Source organism: Larimichthys crocea, chromosome X (assembly GCF_000972845.2).
Source record: "Larimichthys crocea isolate SSNF chromosome X, L_crocea_2.0, whole genome shotgun sequence".
NCBI lineage: Eukaryota > Metazoa > Chordata > Actinopteri > Sciaenidae > Larimichthys > Larimichthys crocea.
In genome coordinates, this window is record NC_040020.1 from 3,010,545 (window position 1) to 3,030,420 (window position 19,876).

The 19,876-nt window shown below is 39.1% G+C and overlaps 3 protein-coding genes across 6 annotated transcripts; 2 read left to right on the plus strand and 1 right to left on the minus strand.

The window, feature by feature from the left end:
• Nucleotides 1-1,526: 1,526 nt before the first annotated feature.
• Nucleotides 1,527-7,599, minus strand: glb1 (galactosidase, beta 1). Its single transcript, XM_027283775.1, has 16 exons — nt 7,425-7,599; nt 6,444-6,613; nt 6,076-6,226; nt 5,246-5,306; nt 5,056-5,150; nt 4,785-4,965; nt 4,552-4,610; nt 4,330-4,451; nt 4,173-4,213; nt 3,972-4,084; nt 3,797-3,871; nt 3,540-3,629; nt 3,330-3,443; nt 2,854-2,985; nt 2,380-2,613; nt 1,527-2,249 (listed from the first exon to the last, which is right to left on the minus strand). Exons 1-16 carry the CDS (start codon nt 7,482-7,484, stop codon nt 1,995-1,997), a joined length of 1,953 nt encoding a protein of 650 aa, XP_027139576.1. The 5' UTR covers nt 7,485-7,599; the 3' UTR covers nt 1,527-1,994.
• A 1,404-nt stretch (nt 7,600-9,003) lies between these two features.
• On the plus strand, nt 9,004-12,547 carry ccdc86 (coiled-coil domain containing 86). The gene is made up of 4 exons (XM_010740954.3): nt 9,004-9,608; nt 11,016-11,145; nt 11,237-11,311; nt 12,261-12,547. The coding sequence occupies exons 1-4, from the start codon at nt 9,127-9,129 to the stop codon at nt 12,420-12,422; spliced, it is 849 nt and encodes a 282-aa protein (XP_010739256.3). The 5' UTR covers nt 9,004-9,126; the 3' UTR covers nt 12,423-12,547.
• A 1,258-nt stretch (nt 12,548-13,805) lies between these two features.
• LOC113746686 (protein FAM71B-like) lies at nt 13,806-14,889 on the plus strand. Of its 4 annotated transcripts, none has more exons than XM_027283487.1 (4): nt 13,814-13,924; nt 14,131-14,185; nt 14,266-14,472; nt 14,548-14,889. In XM_027283487.1, exons 2-4 carry the CDS (start codon nt 14,149-14,151, stop codon nt 14,703-14,705), a joined length of 402 nt encoding a protein of 133 aa, XP_027139288.1. In that variant the 5' UTR covers nt 13,814-13,924; nt 14,131-14,148; the 3' UTR covers nt 14,706-14,889. The 4 variants fall into 4 exon arrangements, with proteins under 4 accessions (XP_027139287.1, XP_027139288.1, XP_027139289.1 ...); XM_027283488.1 differs by having other exon boundaries at nt 13,824-13,924; nt 14,266-14,428; nt 14,519-14,889; XM_027283486.1 differs by having other exon boundaries at nt 13,806-13,940; nt 14,266-14,889.
• Nucleotides 14,890-19,876: the final 4,987 nt, after the last annotated feature.

Here is a 19,876-nt window from a genome sequence, read left to right on the forward strand (position 1 = left end):
TATTTCATATAATATTTCCCGATGTGATTTTGCTGTTCTGTTTTTAATGCTTAAGAGTGATGAGATTGAATCGCTACATATGATTATCTTCCTATCCGCCCTGTCCTCCACCCATTCTATTGCCAATAATATTGCACATTTTAATACTTTGTTATTATGACTGGGAACCAGCACTGCTGCACCTGTTGCTCCTATTATTGGTTCTTTTGATCCATCTGTATATAAGTAAACATATTCCCCATACTTTTCATCTGTATAGTTATAAAATTCTTCTACCAAGTCCACTGTTTTATTTCTTCTTTCAATGTCCCATATTTTTGAGTGGGTGGTGGGAAGTTCGGTTCTTTTTAGGGAGTCAGATCATTTGACTCCGAATTTATCACTGTTTTGACTTATGAGTTATATGTGTACCCGTATCACTTAACAATTGAAAAAAAATAAAAATCTGTTGAGTTAGATTTTTATGCTGATTGAAACTAAAATTGGCATGCTGATTCCAAAATTGCAGGGGGTTTTTTTTCTAGCAGTTTTTTTCCCTCCAGATAAGCAAAATTCCACTGATTAGCTGTAGTAAGACTTGCCAGCTGATCACGATTGGACTTATCTACAGCTACATGAAACTTGTTTGTGCAAGTCACAATTGAGACCGTACAGTGAGAGGTGTGTGCAGCTCCCAATAGGTCAATACTATCAATATCTGCAAACAGAAAGCTAGCATAGTAGGAATGAAGAGGCTTTTCTCTGAACCTTGTAACCATGGGCATACCGTTGTAAGTTCTATTTCCTTTTATGCTGTTTTTGTTGTTTTCAAAGCTTGTAACTATTCCATCTTAGTGTTTTATTTCCATAGGTATATATTTCCTTTGTTCCAGATCATGTCTGCTCCTGCTACTTCTCGCCGTAAATGCCTAAACAGCCCTGACTCCTTTTGCTATATTTGTGATAGTTTCACCATTCCAAGTCAGAGGAAAGCAAACATCAGTGCATTTGTCAAGCAAGCATATTTTGCATATTTTAAAGTAAAACTCTGTGATCAAAACAAGCCATGGGCCCCTCACAAAGTGTGCAAGCATTGTGTCGAGAATTTACGGATGTGGACCAAAGGAACACGTGAAAAGTTGGCATTTGGTATCCCCATGGTTTGGCGAGAGCAAAAGGATCACTGCACAGACTGTTACTTTTGTTTAGTGAAAACAAGCACATGTCTGTTTTCCAGTAAAGGTGCCAATAGTCAGCATTACAACACACACACACACACACACACACACACACACACACACACACACACACCACTAATATATTAAAGAAAAATCTTTTCAAAATACTTCATAACTGTGTGATTAAACATTCACCCCATTCATTCTGTTTAAACTGTCACCAACAGACAGTTTATGAGAGATGAACACATCCTTTATATTCTCCATCTGTACTATAACAAATGAAATATAGCTTTATGGAGATAAATATTTATGTGCATACATCCAACAATCATCTAATCACACAAAAAAGGAGGTTAATCAATGGAGTATTATCAAATCAGATGTTTTATTTCTGTTTTAAAAAGGCATATGCTTTACAGCATTAAATCAGAGCAGATCAGAATCCCTGATGTGTTATTCATATAAAAATATGAAATATTCTCTGAAACACACGCTTCTGTGATGTGTGGCAGCACTTTGATTGGCAGTAATCCCTTTGTGTGGAGAAAAAAAGGCTTTAAAATGAAAAATACACACAATCAGTGAGGTAGAGACGCCCACACATTGATATGATGCTTGAATACAGCATTTGGCTAAAAGCACATTTCATAAAATCTCCATTCAATCACTGATGACGTGTCCCAGATCAACCTTCTCTCTCTCTCTCTCTCTCTCTCTCTCTCTCTCTCTTTCTCTCACACACACACACACATACACACACACACACACACAACGAGTGCTGATTTGGGATTGCAAATCAGTGCGAACAGTGCAAATTGCGCAGTTTCCTTATGATCACAACAAATCGTCTTTAACAAAGAGTCTCCTGGGTTGTTTGTAGTCAGAGTGGACTGTTGCGTTCAGGATGGGGGTGGCAGTGAACTCCACACTGCATGGCCCTGAGCTGCAGGGAGCCTGCTCCAGCTCCAGGACGGTCACGTTGTTGGGTGCAGCCGTGCTGAGGATGTTGGCCGGGACATAAAGTGTCACCTGAGGTCCTCGTGCTGGCCAGTAACGTCCCACGTTGAAGCCGTTAATCCAAACTTGCCCCTAAAAATAAATAATTAAAAAGGACCGATTACCATTAGTGTACTGGTTTTACATTTACAGCACATCTTTTGATAAGATCATACGTGTTTTTATAGTAGACGTGAGCTGCAACTAAATGTTTTCACATCACCTTCCTCCATTTGGGCAGTTTGATGTACGTGTCCTGGGGGAGGTCTGGGATGCCGTCAGGAATGATGAAGGTTCCCTTGTAGAAGGTTGGAAGGGAGAGAGTAGCAGGCTGCGGTGCTTCTCGTGGTTTTGTTTCACCTAAAAGGCCCTGACTGATCGCTTCATCGATACTGAGACTGTACATGATCCAGTTGTCGAGCGTGTTTGCCCCCAGAGTCAGATTGGACACCAGGCCCTGTGTAGTGAAGAAACCGGATAGGAAGAGCAGAGTCATTCATTCAAGTTAACCAGGTGAAATCATTTCACAAGTTGGAATTCATGATGACATCCAAAAAACAAAAAATATGAGAATTCAAATATAAACTACGATTTTTAGGCTGATACAGTGTGCAGCTGAAATCTTATGTTAGTTTAGACACCAATATGTCAAAACACACTTAGTAATTTCAAAATGTAGCTGTAAAAAAAAACCCACCTTAAAATCGTTGATTTCTTTTCCGTAGTTGATCCGGCCCATATTCTCCACCAGTATGTCCAACTGACTGCCAGTTTTCCCCGTCACATTCACAGTTAAGACTTTGTTCCTTTCAAGAATCCCGACAGCCACCTTAAGAAGAAATCAGCACAGTTATGTCGCCATACAACAATTCAGTTTGACTAGTGAATTGTCTAGATTGTGTCTTATTTGTGGATAAGACACCAGAGTTCCAAAACACTTTTTTTATGCTTTACAATGAAAAAACAAATCTACAAAGTTTTTTACATTTAGCATCACAGGCTAAAGTTCTTAAATGACCAACGTCCAAAACCATAGAAAAACCGCTTTTAACATATACTTCTGATGGTACCAGTGAAGTTTTGAGGTTTGATGACCAAACAGAAGTGATAAGCAATAACAACAAAATCTGTAAAATTAGATTAATAAGCCAATAAGAAGAAAAAAAGACTCACCCCGGCCACCGACACATACGCTCTGTCATGGATGCCGTTCAGTGGAGAAGACAGCGGAGTCGGTGCGCTGCAGTCAACGGGCAGAGAGGTCCTGTACAGCACATAACCAAAAGCCTGCAGGACAAATAGGACAGGAGATTCTTTTTTTAAAAAACAAATCAACAACAAATCGATATGACAAAATATGTATTTATTACTTAAAACAGATACCTGTTTCAGCTCAATGAAAGTCTGAGGATACTTGCTTTTCACAGGGCCGGAGAACGACAGTTTATCTAACGCGTCTGTTACCGTCTGGAGCTGTGGTGGCAGAAAGCAGCTTTTTAAATACTCATTCTTTATGTTTTACACAAAAACATCAACACCAAGTTGATATCCATAAATGAATCTTTCAATGGTGAGTTCTAAAAGTGAAGCTTTTAATACTTTAAACAAAGATAAGCGATCACAGAAAAAGAAAACACTACCTTTTTCATCACTACAGTCCCATATGCGTACTTTGGAGTTGTTGGTGGTATCGGTCCCTCTGGTACCTTATGGTACTGTTATGAAAAGAAGAATTAGTTGATCGAACTGTGCATGAAATACAGCTGAATTCACATTTAAAAAACAAAACAAAGAGGGCTGCTCGAGCATTCTTACCATTTTGATCACCTCTTGAATAGCGAAGTACTTCTCTGTGAGGTCTCCTGCTTCCGAGAGCGGGGCATCGTAGTCGTAGCTCGTGGGCTGCGCGCCGTATGGTGAATTGGCACCTGGGGTATGAAGAGGCGATCGGAGAGTGAGGCCGTTTTGTCAATAAGAAAATGATTATATCATCTCATCAAACCAAAGTGCACCCACCATTCCAGTATCCAAAGTTTGTTCCTCCTATGAACATGTACCTGTGAGGATGTAGAATATGTAACAAGTTATTCTGTTGGCTGGAGAGTCGCACATCATGAAAACATGTACATTTCTGGAACTGAAAGCTGATGAGCTCATAACTCTGTAAACTCACATGTTGACGTTGGCTCCCATGGCCAGCATCTCGCTGAGGGATTTGGCCACTATGGTGGATGACACAACAGAATGACGTGACCCCCAGTGGTCCAGCCAGCCAGTGTAAAACTCGGAGTTCACCTGTCAACACAGGAGTAAACACTGTGAGCATCTGAGAGATAATGTAGTGTTTAAAATCACAGCAGTACAGCACAAAGCATTTCCAGGGGGAAATACTTGCCAATGGTCCGTGAGGTTCAGCGTGTCTCTGTGCAGCAAAAGCAGCGCTTACATTTCCACCTAACAGGATGAAAACGAAGAAAAGCTCACATGCATTTGTGCAACTTCCTCTTGACTTCTGACTAATCTGAAATGTGACATCAGGTCAACGTAGAGAACAAGAACCTCAACTCAAGTTGCTTTTACAATTCAGTCTTAACTTAAAGATACTTTAACTAGAAACCCGACACCTACCAGGCCCAAAGTCAACAGTGGCGTACAGATCTTGTATCGTGCCACATTTAAGGTAGCCGACGCTGGCTCCATCCGTGGTGAAGAGCACCACCTCCTTGCCCAGGTAAGAGCGGAACAGCTTGGTGAGGTGACGCAAGTAGTTGTAGTCACAGGCGAAATAACTGCCATATTCATTCTCCACCTACCAAACAAATATCAACACAAATATCAGGAGGGAGGTGTTATAAGCGCTGTAATGACTTGCAATGCACGGAAAAGCTGCAGGACTCACCTGCACAGTGATGATCGGACCCCCGTTCTGGTAGAGATAAGGCTTCATCATTGGCAGTAACTTCCCCATCCACTTGTCTACCGCTGCGATGTAGTCTGAAATACACAAATACACAATTATAGCGCTGTACGTACGGCAGCTGTGACTACACAGCATGTCCTCGTGCATCCTGGTTTTCTTTGACTCTCACCTGGATCTGAAGACCGCAGCACGATGTCTTTCTTGTTGAGAAGCCAGGCTGGCAGCCCACCCTGAGTGACAGAAAACGACGGCAGCAGAGTTTTTCTGTAACTTCATTGGCATATGATGATAAAAACAATCACATTTTCAGTTGAATTGACATAAAAGTGATACTGCACCTATGTTTCTGTTTGAATTTACAGCTACAACAGATTTCAATTGTTCTCATACTGCAGAATGAACACTAAAAACATCCTTAGACAAATCTAAAATCACTCCTGCAGCTCTAATGGGAGAAGTAAAGTATTGTCTTAAATACAATACTTTAACACTGTGAATATTTGACTGATTCAAATCTGATTTTGATTGTAGTTCAGCTGCAGTTGTTTGTGAAGGAGCAAACTACAAACTTGTATAGCCACCATGAATTCAAATGAGGACTCACAGGACTCTTTTATGCTGTAATCATCCAGCCGTATCAAACAAACACACAACACAGAGGTGGAGGAAATTTCACTTCACAGTAAAAGCAGAAACCACACTATGAGAAAACTCCATTACCCAAGTTAATGTTCTGCATTCTCACTTTTACTTAAGTAGAAGAAGTAAAAGTACTTAGTTGGGTGTCAGATTGTCTCCTGTGTTATTACTTATGTTTGTGTTACTATGAGTGGATCATTACTAATGCAGCATTATCTCATTGGAGATATTTATACCTACTTTATATACTGTTGTGTAGTTCAGTCTGTAAATGAATCATATTTTAGAAGTAGATCAATGTGTGTGGGTGTGTGTATAATTTTGACCTTCTATTAGTAGTTTAATGACAGTCACACTCACCATGTCCCACTCTCCACATACGTAGGGTCCGGGCCGGAGGATGACCAGTAAACCGATGTCTTGTGCCAGCTTAAGGAAATACTCCACGTCCCTGTCTCCAGTGAAAATGTACTGGCCCGGAGACACCTCATGGTAGTTCCAGGGGATGTACCTTCAATGTGAATGAAGTGTCAGTATTATCCAAACACATGCTTTTTGTTTACTGATAAATTAAAAAAAGACTTAAAAGAAATATGACCAGGTTTCTTTCAGGTTTTCAAGTTTAGAACCTGGATTTGTTTTTGTACTGACACCAGTTGAAACATGGCACAGTCCCAACAACAGCTTGTGACTAGTAAAGCACATGACAGGACATGAGGTGAACCTACGTCTGGATGGCGTTCAGTCCTGCCATGTACATCTTGAGCAGTCGATCCTTCCAGTAGACTCTGGGGATCCTGCTGTAATGGATGCTTCCCGATATGTAACGAAAGCTTTCCCCATCTTTCCGAAAGCAGTCGTTCTTGTAATCCACGCTGAACGATCGAGGGGCCCCGAGCTGCAGGTCAACACATTACAACATGACTCACAGCTGAACTTACAAAATTTACACCGGTCATCATTTCTAGACAGAAAAACTGGTTTATATTGTCTTCGATGTATGGTTAAAGTTTGATTTTTTTTATGGGGCAGGGCTGACATCTCAGCTGACTCTGGGATGTGTCATACAGACCATGACTGTGGACTGGAGGTTGTGAATAATGCTTCAACGTCAGATCAACATATTTAAAATATTGTCATGCAGGATATGTTTTTAAGACTATATTAGACCACAATGTACAAGTGCTGAAATACTGAAGCACAGTTTAGCATCTAATAAGTGTAGAAAGCCGTAAAGTGCAGGAAAAAGGTACAAATATACAATTTATATAGTGCTAGTACACAGAATAAGGGGAGGATATAAATATGTCAATATATATACAGAACATGTGCTGCGATTAGAGTGCAAGTAACAGCAATAATATGACATGATACATATATACAGGATAAACCACAGAGGACACTATAGTTCAGATAGATACTGTATGAACAGTTTTTACACATATTACTGCTGTTAATATATCTTTAGCACAATCAAAACATATTAATAATTCACTCATGTGTGGATCCTAGATTAGATTAGATTAGAATATACTACTAAAAATATACTACTAAAAAATAAAATAAATATAAGAGTAGTGGTAGTAATTTAAACAGAAACTACATCGATCCTGTCCTGTGCTGTGAGTTTAGTTTATAAAGTGTGATCGAGGCTGCAGGTAGAGTTCCTTCAGAGTTTAAAGAGCTTTAAAACAAACTCAGGTACTCACTGAGTGTCCGAGCAGCAGCAGCAGCAGCTGCAGGATGCATCCACACCTGAGCACAGACATGACGAGTTTATTTAAACAGATTTAAATAACGTGGCTTCTCGTGCATCGTTTAAAGGAAGACACTGACACTTCCCTGTGTTTGCTGGGATGTTTTTAAATGAGTTGTGGCATCACGGGTTACGGAAGTGAAGTCATGTGATGTTGTGACGATGAGGTGTACAGGTGTGCTTTTAACCAGCAGGTGGCGCTGTCTGCCTTTGACTCTGCACTGTGTGTACTAAAACTTATTTCCACAATAACAGTTTAAAGAAGGATTTACATCAATTATACCAACCTTGCTTTGATCTGTTTTTAATATCATCTGTTTTTATTTCATCTTTTGTTTCATGTGCGTCTATTCTGCTGCTCATAATGGGACTGATTTGTCTTGGAGTTGACTTTGGTGTTGTGATTGTAACTTTCTCTGAATAAGATTACACAATGCACATTTTCGTTACATCTATCTATCTATCTATCTATCTATCTATCTATCTATCTATCTATCTATCTATCTATCTATCTATCTATCTATCTATCTATCTATCTATCTGTTTTCTTTATTGCATAACATATTTATACTTTTGTGAATTCTGTTTCTTTGTACAAAATAAATGTTCTTTCTCCTCAACATGATTGATTTATTTTTGCCGTAGTTGTTGTCATTTATTTATATATAATAATTAATAAAATTCAGTTTATAAAAAAAAAAAGCTCTGGTTTGTGCAGAATGCAGTTTGGAAATATTAAAAAGAACATTTTGAGCTTTGTTGCAATATTATTGGCAATAGAATGGGTGGAGGACAGGGTGGATGGGAAGATAATCATATGTAGCGATTCAGTTTCATCACTCTTGAGCATTAAAAACAGGACAGCGAAAACACACCAGGAAATATGATATTATACTATATTATATATTATATGAAATACTGTTAAAAACATCCAGATTAGCACAGCAGGGGAGGGAAATAAAGTTTACGTGGGTACCAGCTCATTTAGGGATACAGGGGAATGAAAAAACAGATCAAACTGCAAAGGAGGCAGCAAAGAAAGAGGAGGTGGAAATGAAAGTAAAATGATCAAAAGGAGAAGGAGAAAGTTTAATAAGCAAGGAAATAATCAATCAATGGAAACAATATTGGAAAATCCAGGAAAAGGGGGGAGACATTTATATAAACTACAAGATGAAGTAGGTGAGGTAGCAGAGCGGAGCAGGTGATCATGAGCAGACTAAGAATAGGGCACAGTAGATTGAATAACACACTCAGTATATATTAGGAAAACATCCAGTTGGTCTATGTAGCTGTGGAGAGAGAGAGACAGTGGAGCATGTGATGGTTGATTGTCATGGATATGAAAGAGAGAGAGAAGAGATGATGAAGACAGGAGCGGTGGAGAATAGTTTCAAGAGTATAATCTAGAGAAGGGAGGAAAATCATAATGAGATATCTTGTTTTAACTGGGTTAATTAAAATAATAATAAAAAAGAAGTAGTAAATAAGTAAAGTGTGTTTTCCTCCGGGCCGGCAGGTGGCGCTAACGCGGCTCTCACGTTGTTTATCATCCGCCACAGAAGCGGAAGCAAAGCAACGTACACAACGCTGTTGATCACACGTGGGTCCGTGAGTTTGTAATGTGGAGTATTTAATTAATTCATTAAACAAACATGTCACGGAGGCAGAGAGCCATGCCGGAGGAGAAGCCCGCTCCTGAAGCGCCACACGCGGAGGAGGAGGAGGAGGAGGAGGAGGTCCAGGAGCCGCCGCCGGAGACCAGACGGACCCGCAGCGGCCGCAAAGTGCGCACTCCTGCCGCACTGCTCGACTCGGAAGCCCCGGTGAGGACTCCCACCCGGAGAACACGGAGGTCTGTCCTCCAGGAGAAAAACACGGAGGTGGCAGAGCGAGTACCGGAGAGTGTACCCGAGGAGAAGCTCGGCATGTCGGCTGAACCGGAGCCGGCTGCGGAGGCGGACAGTCATCCGTCCGAGCCAGCAGCAGCAGAAACGGGACCCACCAGCACCGACACCAGCACCGACACCATCCCGAAGAAGAAGCCTCGTCTGGGGGCGAGTGAACCGCAGAAGCCGGTCATCCCGCTGGGAAAACCCAAATCTGGGAGAGTGTGGAAGAACCGCAACAAGCAGAGGTGAGTACTCTACATGTAATCCACTACACCTGCTGCTTTAGTTACTCGTTACTTTTCAGCTTGTTGACACACTAAATGTGATTTATTTTTAATGAAATATGATTAAAAACTGCACAGAGAATTAATAAAATATGAAGTTAAACGTGCATATCATTTCACATTCACATATCAGTATATGACACAGTATTTTTGCTGTGGTACATTTGAATGAAACTTGTAATGGAGTAGTTTAGTATTTGAATATTTTCACTGCTGGCAGTCTGTAACCATCAGGCAGGGCTTCTTCTCTCTATATATTATTGACAAAGCAGACACAAAACTTGTGTGTCTCCGACATGTACAGCTGCAGCGTGATAGGAAAGTCATGAATCTGTAATATTAATGTTAAAAAATAAAGAAATTCACTCCCTTTGAGTACTGACTATAATCTGTCATGTATCCAAAGTTCATTATTGGATCATGTGACATAATTTAAATAGTTTAAGATAAAAATCAGGGTTACACAGCTATTTAGATGTTTTAAATTATACGATGCTTGTTCCTATTTATTACATGTCTTGAGGGCACTTCCCTTTATTGCTGTTTGGCTGAGACTGGCAGGTAAAGTTCAGGTTAATGTATAAATAGAGGGATTTCAGAACAGAATGAGGGCCAGAGACAGGTCAGAGAGGTGACATTTATATTGGGGATATACTGGCTACTGATTAGGGGATATGTTGAAGAAAACTGTTTAGATGCTTTATATGTCTGTTAACAGCCTATTTTTAGGAAAATGTATAAGAACCAACTGTCAGAGCTCCTCAGGGAGCCTTTTTCTCTGTAACCCCTTTAGTGTGTTGCACTGTGAAATGCTCCTCTTGTACAAGAATAATAAATTCAACTTAAACTTTGATGCTTTGAATCCGGTCCTCCTTATTTAAGGGTTTTTCTTTAAAATTCCCTTAACAAACGCCTTTATTGAACCACAGTGTGGAAATTCAAGAGCAGAAAGTTCAGTTACACAGAGAAAAGTAATATAATTATGAATACAAATAAAAATAGGCACTATAAGAGTGATTATCAAATATAGAAGGTAATTTTATTGCACGATTACTGTATGTTAGTTTGGGTTAACACAAGCAAATCTGGCACATTTGACTGAACGAAAATACATTTTTGTAGAAACCAGTATCCTCCGATCATATTCAACTGTCAATCAAGTCCTGACCATGACTAAAGACTGATTCGCATTAAATATTCAGTGTTAGTGCTACAGCAGTTTAAAGACCATACATCACATGCTTCTCAGTGTTTTCCATATTCGGGATTGAAAGAGTTGCATCGTTGCATCTCGACTTTACACAGGACACTGTCGTAATGAGTCTTTGATTGTCTGTTAACCTACCATGTGTGATTTTTGTGTCGCAGGTTCTCCGCAGTGGTCAGAGATAAATCTTTGTGTTCATCGTGGGAAAAGAAGATGGCTGCGAAGCGGGACAAGGATCTGGTGAAACAGTACTCTTCACAGCTTAAAGAGGAGAAAGCCAAACAGAAAGAGGTCAGCTGAAGCTGCGTGATGAATCGATCTTGTAAACGTTAAATCATTTGCACCTTTTTTTTTTAAAAACATGTATTTTATATTTTTGTAGGAAAAGAGGAAAAGGCGAGAAGAAAACCTGAAACGTCGCGCAGAGAACGAACGCAAGTCGGAGATCGTGCAAGTGGTACGTCAGCTGTTCTAACACCACACGTCGTTTACAGTTTTGTACATGGAACATTGGTCTACAGAATATAGGAGAATGAACTATGTCATTAATGCTTTGTATGTTTATATAAGTGTTAACACGAGTCCATATATAAAATGAAACCCACAGATTGTCCTGCAGAGCTTATATCTCTTTATACTGTCTTCCTCTGTCAAGCATGTTTTGTATTGTAAACATACTGGTCAGTATTATTATCATAACATTACAGAAACTGGCAGTACAGTACAGAGATGGATGTAGCTTCACTTTGCTACAACAAATGTCTTTTTGTGAGAGTGGTCAACAAACATTATGATCATAAACCGATTATGGACCGAGATGTTTGAACTTAAAGTAAAGATGGCTTCAGTGGCACGCAGGAGTCGTGGCTACTGCTTCAAACCTCTGTCCAATGATGAACGCGGTGAGCCGAGAGGACTAGATCAAAACGTTGAAGCACTTTCCTGCAGAGTGGTGCATGACCGTATAATTTCCGGCTTCTCTGATTAAAATTGAGTATGTTAGAAATCACTTACTTACTAAGCACATTTCTAAATGAAATATAACACAAAGCTCTACTTACTAAGCACATTTCTAAATGAAATATAACACAAAGCTCCAAAATACATTGTGTTAAAATTTGACAAAAATATCTGCTGTCCAAATGAATGATTTTGCAAAAAAAATGCATTTAAAAAAAAGATTTTGCATACATTTGCCACATTATAACTACATAGACATATTGGAAATATATATTATTTAATATTATATTGAATTACACACAGAGGGTAACTGTTTTCTAACACATTGGTCACATTATAGGTACGTAGTGTGTTATAAAATGAAGTTATTGAAGTTATGAAGGTAGTGTTTCTCTTGCCGATTTCAGCTCTGTTCATGTTCCTCTTGTCTTCTTTTTAAATCACAGATCAAGAATACGACAAAGATCAAGAGGATGAAGAAGAAACAACTGAGGAAAATCGAGAAGCGAGACACTCTGGCTCTGCTGCAGAAGTCGCAGAAGTCACCGAAGCAGAATGTAAAAGCTAAAGCTCAAAAAAGTAACAAGGTCGACCAGGATTTAACCTAAAGACTGTGAGATAATAAAAATCCATCTATTCAGCTCTTTGCCTACATTTCTTATTTCAGTGGGAGGATTTATTTACACACAGACACAACAAAGTTTTTTAAAATAAAGAAATATGAAGCAAAAAAGGAACATTTTCTATTGTCTTTGTGTGTGTTTGGTGTCGTAATAGTATACAGGATTTTACATTGAATACAATATCAACATTAAGTGCAATAAGTACTTTCCATTGTTAACTGTGTGGGTTGACCAATATTTTGTCTAATGACTCATACACCCATTTAAGGTCGTTTCCATTCATCAGTTAGCTCTTAATTATTCACATAGACAGTACACCACAATTTAATTTCGCCTCACAGTTTCTACAAAAACTGAGCATTATAACTGTGTTGTAGATATTGCATTAAACCAGTGGTTCCCAATCTATGGTCCTGACCTCCACTAGGGGTCGCCTGAAGTTTCACAGGTGGTTGCAACATCTTGGTTTTCATGTAGGCCTAAGCACAGTTATTGAGCATTTCACTTTAAAGTGCTCAAAGACACATCAGGACACGAATGTATCAGAATCATTAGAGCTGTTGAAACTGAATAATAATCTAATGTTAAAGCAACATTATGTAACTTTTCTACCTTTAAAATAATTGACATTTTGATGCTACACTGACTTGTAATCAATTGTGTCTCTGCCATTCCCACGACAGTACACCTGTTCCCACACTGTAACGCTCTATGGCACTACGTCACACATCATACACTCATTTTAGTGAAACTGGATCATATTTTATGAAGAAAATGTTTTCTGGTTTTCCCTCTGATATCCTGTCAGAGATTTATAGACATGGCAGATTAAATGTTGCTACCCTCACTTTGTTGTCGAGAAATAAAAGGCTGAAAGACGCAGAGTTCTTGTTGGACCAGTAAGTAATATTAACTGCCTGCTATGTCTTGTGTTGTTGTGTTGTTGCACTTGACTGATGTTTGGCTGTCAATAGTTTTTGATCACAATAATATCAATAATATCATAAATGCACATATACAGCTGTCCATATTTAAGACAATGGTGTGAATTCAAATCTTACTTAATGTTGCTTCAATCTTTGTGTGTGTAATGCAGCATAATGCATCACAAGACAGTATAAGTCATAAATGAACTGCATCTTCACCCAAAATAGCAGAGTAAACCTTTAGAGAAGGTTGTATACAAAGACACCCTGTCCTCATCTTTATTCTCATTCCTTGAACCTTACTTGACACATTCATTGTTACAGTGCTGCCTATAAACAATTCACTTGTCATACACACACTGCTATCTTTGTGTCACATGGCAAGACGACTCACTTGTTACACCGAGCTAACCGATGAATGAAAATCCCTCAAACATAATTCCTCATCATTTTTCATGACTCTCGTTTAGCATATAAAAGCAGTGGCAAACACAGAGGTCTAAATAAAGGTGCACGACTACAGGTGAAGGACATCACAGCTCGAGGCAGCTATTTAAAAAAGTAAGATCAGAGTTTTGTAAGTACGATTTTCAGTCTTGTAGTGTGTAAACTGATTTTTCTTTTCTTTTTTAATATTTTCAGTTTAAGTTTTTTTTTTTTTTTTTTAGAAATCTGTGACAGACTTCATTTTTATCTTGCAATGTTACATGGCAAAAAACTTTTTGTTGGACCAAGAAAGAAAACTTTATTTTTTTTTCTTCTTTTAGACGCAACAGAGATTTAAAATGCTTCTGATAATTCTGATACAACTCCTGATGATCGGTGAGTAAAATGTGCTGCAATTTCTGGAAATAAATACCGATACAACTCTCTCATACTGATGTTTAATATTTGCTTTACAGCATCAGCAAATAGTCAGCGAGCCAAAGCTGCAGCCACAACAGGAGCCACAACAGGAGCCACAGCAGGAGCCACAACAGGACCCACAGCAGCCACAACAGGAGCCACAGCAGCCACAACAGGAGCCACAGCAGGAGCCACAGCAGGAGCCACAACAGGAGCCACAGCAGCCACAACAGGAGCCACAACAGGAGCCACAGCAGCCACAACAGGAGCCACAACAGCCACAACTGCAGCCGGAGCAGCCACGACCGTAGCAGCCACGGCTGCCACAGCTGCAACATCTGCTGCTGCCACGACGGCAGCGGTGGTAACAACAAACTCGACGGGCACAAACACCACCAACACTGCTCCTGCTGCACATGCTGGGATCATGTCCATGGGCAGTCTGGTTGTGTGCCACTGCAGTATTGTTCTCTACAAGCTCCTCATCACAGTGTGACCCGGTGGTGATGCCTTTATCTATTTTTAAAGAACACGGTCACTGTTACACACTCAGAATGTAATTTATGTTAAAATATATAATCTAATAATCCTGTTGTGAAGCACTTATATTGATAGGTTTTGGAAATCTAAATGATCCACTGTGTCAAAATGTCAAAATAAAAGTTTGGTTGAACTCAGCAGATCTCAGTTTGTGTCCTTTTACCATCACCACCTTTAAAGTTGTCGTGACACATAAACTTAAAAAGGTGAACTTTTTATTAACTGTTTTCTCAGATCTCTGTATGGTAGTCTTGAAAATGTTTTCTACAGTATGTGAATATATATATACAGAGAGAGAACAATCTACTTTAAGCTGAAGCTGCGAAGCAGTTAAAGATAGCATAAACAATATTAGTCAAAATACACGGAGCAAATAAATAATAAGATACCAACTCAAACTTGAAGGATGTTTAAAGATCAGATAAAATGGACTTCATTGATCCCACAATGACAGTACACAAGGTGGATAAGAAAACACCTAAGATATACTAGAAATAGAAAATATAAAAGTTATTTATACTATTATACACTTTTCAAATATACAGCAGGTTGGATCATTTCACAGAGATACACAGTATGCAGCATTATATTAATATGTCTATTGATAACAGAGATATAGATATTTTGAACTTTTTAATTTACAGCTGATTTTGACTCTGACTGCAAAGTCTCTGTTATATATTTGTAAAAGTTATCTGCATGCTATATGATTACAAAATCTCATTTCCCACATTGTTTTCTTTTAATGCCTGCTACCTTTAACAGTATCCAAGGTGTGTCGACGTGCATCAAAATAACTTGCTGAGACTGAGACTATTTGCTAAAGTGATAGTGAGTGAGTCTAAAAAAAGAAAGAAGACCTCACCCACGTGAAGAGAATGACCCAAGATTATTCTTTACAGCGGTTTCTTCTGTTACTCAAAATAAAATGTGGTCATATGATGAAACATAAAACTTAAAATGCATTCAAATTATTACAGCAAAGGACTTTTAAATTTGAGAAGAGGAAGGAGCAGGTTGACACCCACTTCAGACGATCAGAAGAAATCAATGTTCACATCATAAAACAGCATTTAACGTGCAATAAATTCACTGATGGCCGATACACAGATTTAGTCTTGATCCGAAAGTTGCTGTGTGACCATATATTTCATACACACAAAGTGAAGAACCAGTTTAAAGTTGCTGAACTTAAATCTTCACAGTAATGACCTCATGTCAGTCATGTGAGACACTCAGGGATCCTTGTTTAGACTGTGATGACGGTAGCACAGAGCTCATGCATTTCTTTTTATATAGTCAAATCGTAACAGCAGCAGGTCTTTACTGTACTCTACATGAGAGATGAAGATCCTGTGATTAATATTTTGACGTCTTACAAGTGGTGTAACCTTTTCCAACAGCCTGTGGTGTCTGTCTGCTCTGTTGAGACTTGAGAGAAGGTTACAAAGCCAGATCCATCCAGAGGATGAACAGCTTCTTAATAACTGCTGCTTACTCCAGTTTTATTTGCATGTTTGAAGATCTTACCACTCCTAAACACAATAATACAACAAACCTTTTGACATTTAAGCCTGGTCCGCTGTTTTGTTTGGATTTGTTTGTATAGTTGTGTTTGTATATTTAACACTTTTAATGATTATAAGTTAGCCATTGTAATTGCAATGTGATGTTTTTAAGTAGCTGGGGATAAAATAAAATAGTGTAGAAATGCATTTTATCTACTCTTACACATAAAAGTATGCTGTCTTAGTTGACGGTTACAGCATACGTGGAAAACATTGTCATAATTTGTCGTTGGTTAGAAAATACATTTTATATAATGACATGTGGGAGTGTTGTTGTAGTTAGAAAGAAGTGAGCTTAGCAGACCTTTAACTCGCCCTGCTCCTCATCTCTGCCTGAGGTTAGCAGCATCGTCTCTCAAGCGGATGCAGAAAAACTAGTCCACGCATTTGTTACTTCTAGGCTGGACTATTGTAACTCTTTGTTATCAGGCTGCTCCAATAAGTCTCTCAGGACTTTGCAGCTAATTCAGAATGCTGCTGCACGTGTTCTGACAGGAACCAAGATCAGAGATCACATCTCTCCCATTTTGGCTTCCTTGCATTGGCTACCTATTAAATCTAGAATAGAATTTAAAATTCTTCTCCTTACTTACAAAGCTCTTCATGGTCAGGCACCATCATATCTAAAAGAGCTCATAATACCTTACTACCCCTCTAGAACACTGCGCTCTCAGGACGCTGGGTTCCTTGTGGTTCCTATAGTTTCCAAAAGTAAATTGGGAGCCAGAGCTTTCAGCTATCAGGCTCCTCTTCTGTGGAACAAACTACCATTCTGGGTTCGGGAGGCAGAAACAGTCTACAACTTTTAAGAGTAGACTTAAGACTTTCCTTTTTGATAAAGCCTATAGTTAGGGCTGGCTCAGGTCATCCCTTAGTTATGCTGCCATGCTGATTAGACTGCCAGGGGACTCTCCTTCCCTTCTCTCTCCCTCCCTCTTTCTCTCTCTCTCTCTCTCCCTCTCACCATCTGTAAACATACATGTCTCATTAATGCATGTTACTAACCAAACTTCCCCGGAGTTTCTGTGCTCTCTCATCCAGCAGGTTCTCGTGGCTGCTGCTGTGATCCTGCACGACATCCACTACACATATTATTACTGTCATTATTACTACCATATCTGCTACTGTGGTCATTTTATCATTCATTGTAATTGTACTGTATGTTTGTGTTAATTTGTCCTGTACACATGACATCCATTGCACGTCTGTCCGTCCTGGGAGAGGGATCCCTCCTCTGTGGCTCTTCCTGAGGTTTCTTCCACATTTTTTCCATGTTAAAGGTTTTTTGTGGGCAAGTTTTTCCTCACTCGAACCGAGGGTCTAAGGACAGAGGGTGTCACTCCCTGTACAGATTGTAAAGCCCTCTGAGGCAAATGTACTTTGTGACTTTGGGCTATACAAATAAAATTGATTTGATTTGATTTAACTGCTGCTAGTATACTCAGACACCTGTAAATTACCTGAACTGTCGTCGGCGGCGTTGCATTGTGGGTGATGTAGGTGACAGACAAGGAAGAAGAATGCGTGGAATAAAGAGTATCTCTGTTACTGCTGCGTCGATTTATACTATACATATAATGTAATATACATAAAACATGTAATAAATCTCTGATGTTCATCAGGTTTTATAATATGCCCACTAGATGGCTCTGTTGTGTCAATATTGTCTCTGTGAGGGTTAAAACTCTCTTTATAAGTTCAGCCTTTTATAAGACATTATAGTCAGTATAGAGAATTATATATATCATGATTAAAAGTAATGAAACCATAATAAAAATGTGAATATGTTCATCACATTGACCAGTAATGCAGATCAATTAAACTAATTTAACCACCAGGTGGTGGCATTACACAACACTTTAACAACAGCGTCAAACAGGACAGAAGTATAAGTTTGTAATTATGCATCAAATGTTGTACATCTGTAGAATTACATAACTTTATATATAATATATACATAACATTTCCGGTGTGCGTGCAAAGAAAAACACTCGAATCTTTCCAAAAACTTGGAAATTTTTATTTACAGTTCAAGTCAGTCACATGCAACATTTTTCATCTTAAAATGAATAAACATGAAATTAGCAAAAACAAGAAAAGAAAAAAAAAAATGCATATTATTTTCTCCAAAATAGCAATATACAAAAATAGAGCTTACAAATACTGTACAGCAATCGTGTCCAAAAATATTCTGCTGCAGAATTCTTAGTTTTACAAACGATGTCTGTGAGAGTTCACAAACGTAGTCAGTGTTAACAAAAAGGGTGGTGTGGGTAAGAGACGGGGGAGGGGGTGCTCAGGTACGCTGGTAAAGGTAGGGGAGGGTTCGTGTGGACGAAGAGGAGGGAGTTATTTGTAAAGTTGGAAGGGCATTACGAGAGCTACGGAGGAATAAATAACACACCACACAAACAAGAAGAAAGTTCACTTCAGGGAGGCAGTGATTAAAAACCCCTAAATGGTCTGGTCGCTAAAACCAACCACGGAAATATAATGAAACCTCTCATCTATAGAGGGTGTGTGTACCACTTTTTTTATTTTTAATAAAACACTCTGCCATCAAACATCGCGCCCCAATTGGACAATCACATAAACGGCCTTCTGATGCCATCGTCTAGACGCCTTCTACTTGTACATTTTTGATGTGAAGCGGCGTTCCCCACCGGCGTATATCATCTGATTGTGTCTTTTCTATTTATAGTGGAGTTAACTCAGAAGCAGCACTGACGTCAATGGTGATTTCAGTGGTGGGAAGCCATTTATTACTATATTCATGACTTCCATTACATTTTTTTTGGCCGTAATCTGACAAGAGATTCTCTCCTGTCTTGTTTCCTTTTCAAAATCCAGAACCTTTCTTTCTTATTGGCTCGGACTTTTGATTCGTTTTGGGTTGGCACTTCTGATTTCGGTGGGATTAGGACGGCACACAGGGAGGAAACGGGGAAGTTCAGGTGGAAAGGCTAAAAGTGTGTACAATCAAACACAACACTTAAGATGGCCAAATGGCAGGACGTGTTCAGCTGCCATTTAGTTTATATAAAGGAGCATTTTTTTGTGCACCTTATGTATAAATACATCACTACTGATACTACGCTCTACATACATTTAACAATGGTGATATCAGTGGCAACTTCACTATGCAAAATAGCATGCTTTCACATTAAATCTCCTCATACTCTTCGCTCGCTCGCTCTTCTTACATTCTGAGACGACACAGGAACAAAGCTTTAAGACTCGCGTTATTAGCACTGAGCTACACTGAGCTACAAAACGCGTCCTCTACAAGGACAGTGGCAGAAATACACGCCGATGTATCGTTTTTTTATGGTGGTGTTTTTTGGAGATGAAGGAGAATGTTGGAACTTCTTCAGAACCAAAAGAAGAAGAAAAAAAGGTAGCAAATACTTGAAATCACACAACCGGAGGTGGTACTTATTTCCCTCAAGATAAAGCCACAACCTCTCCACTAACAGGCCAAGCGATAAAAACATTTTTTGACCACAAAGTAAATCATTTATATACCGTAGAGTGAAGAGGTCGTCGTATTGCCCTGGTC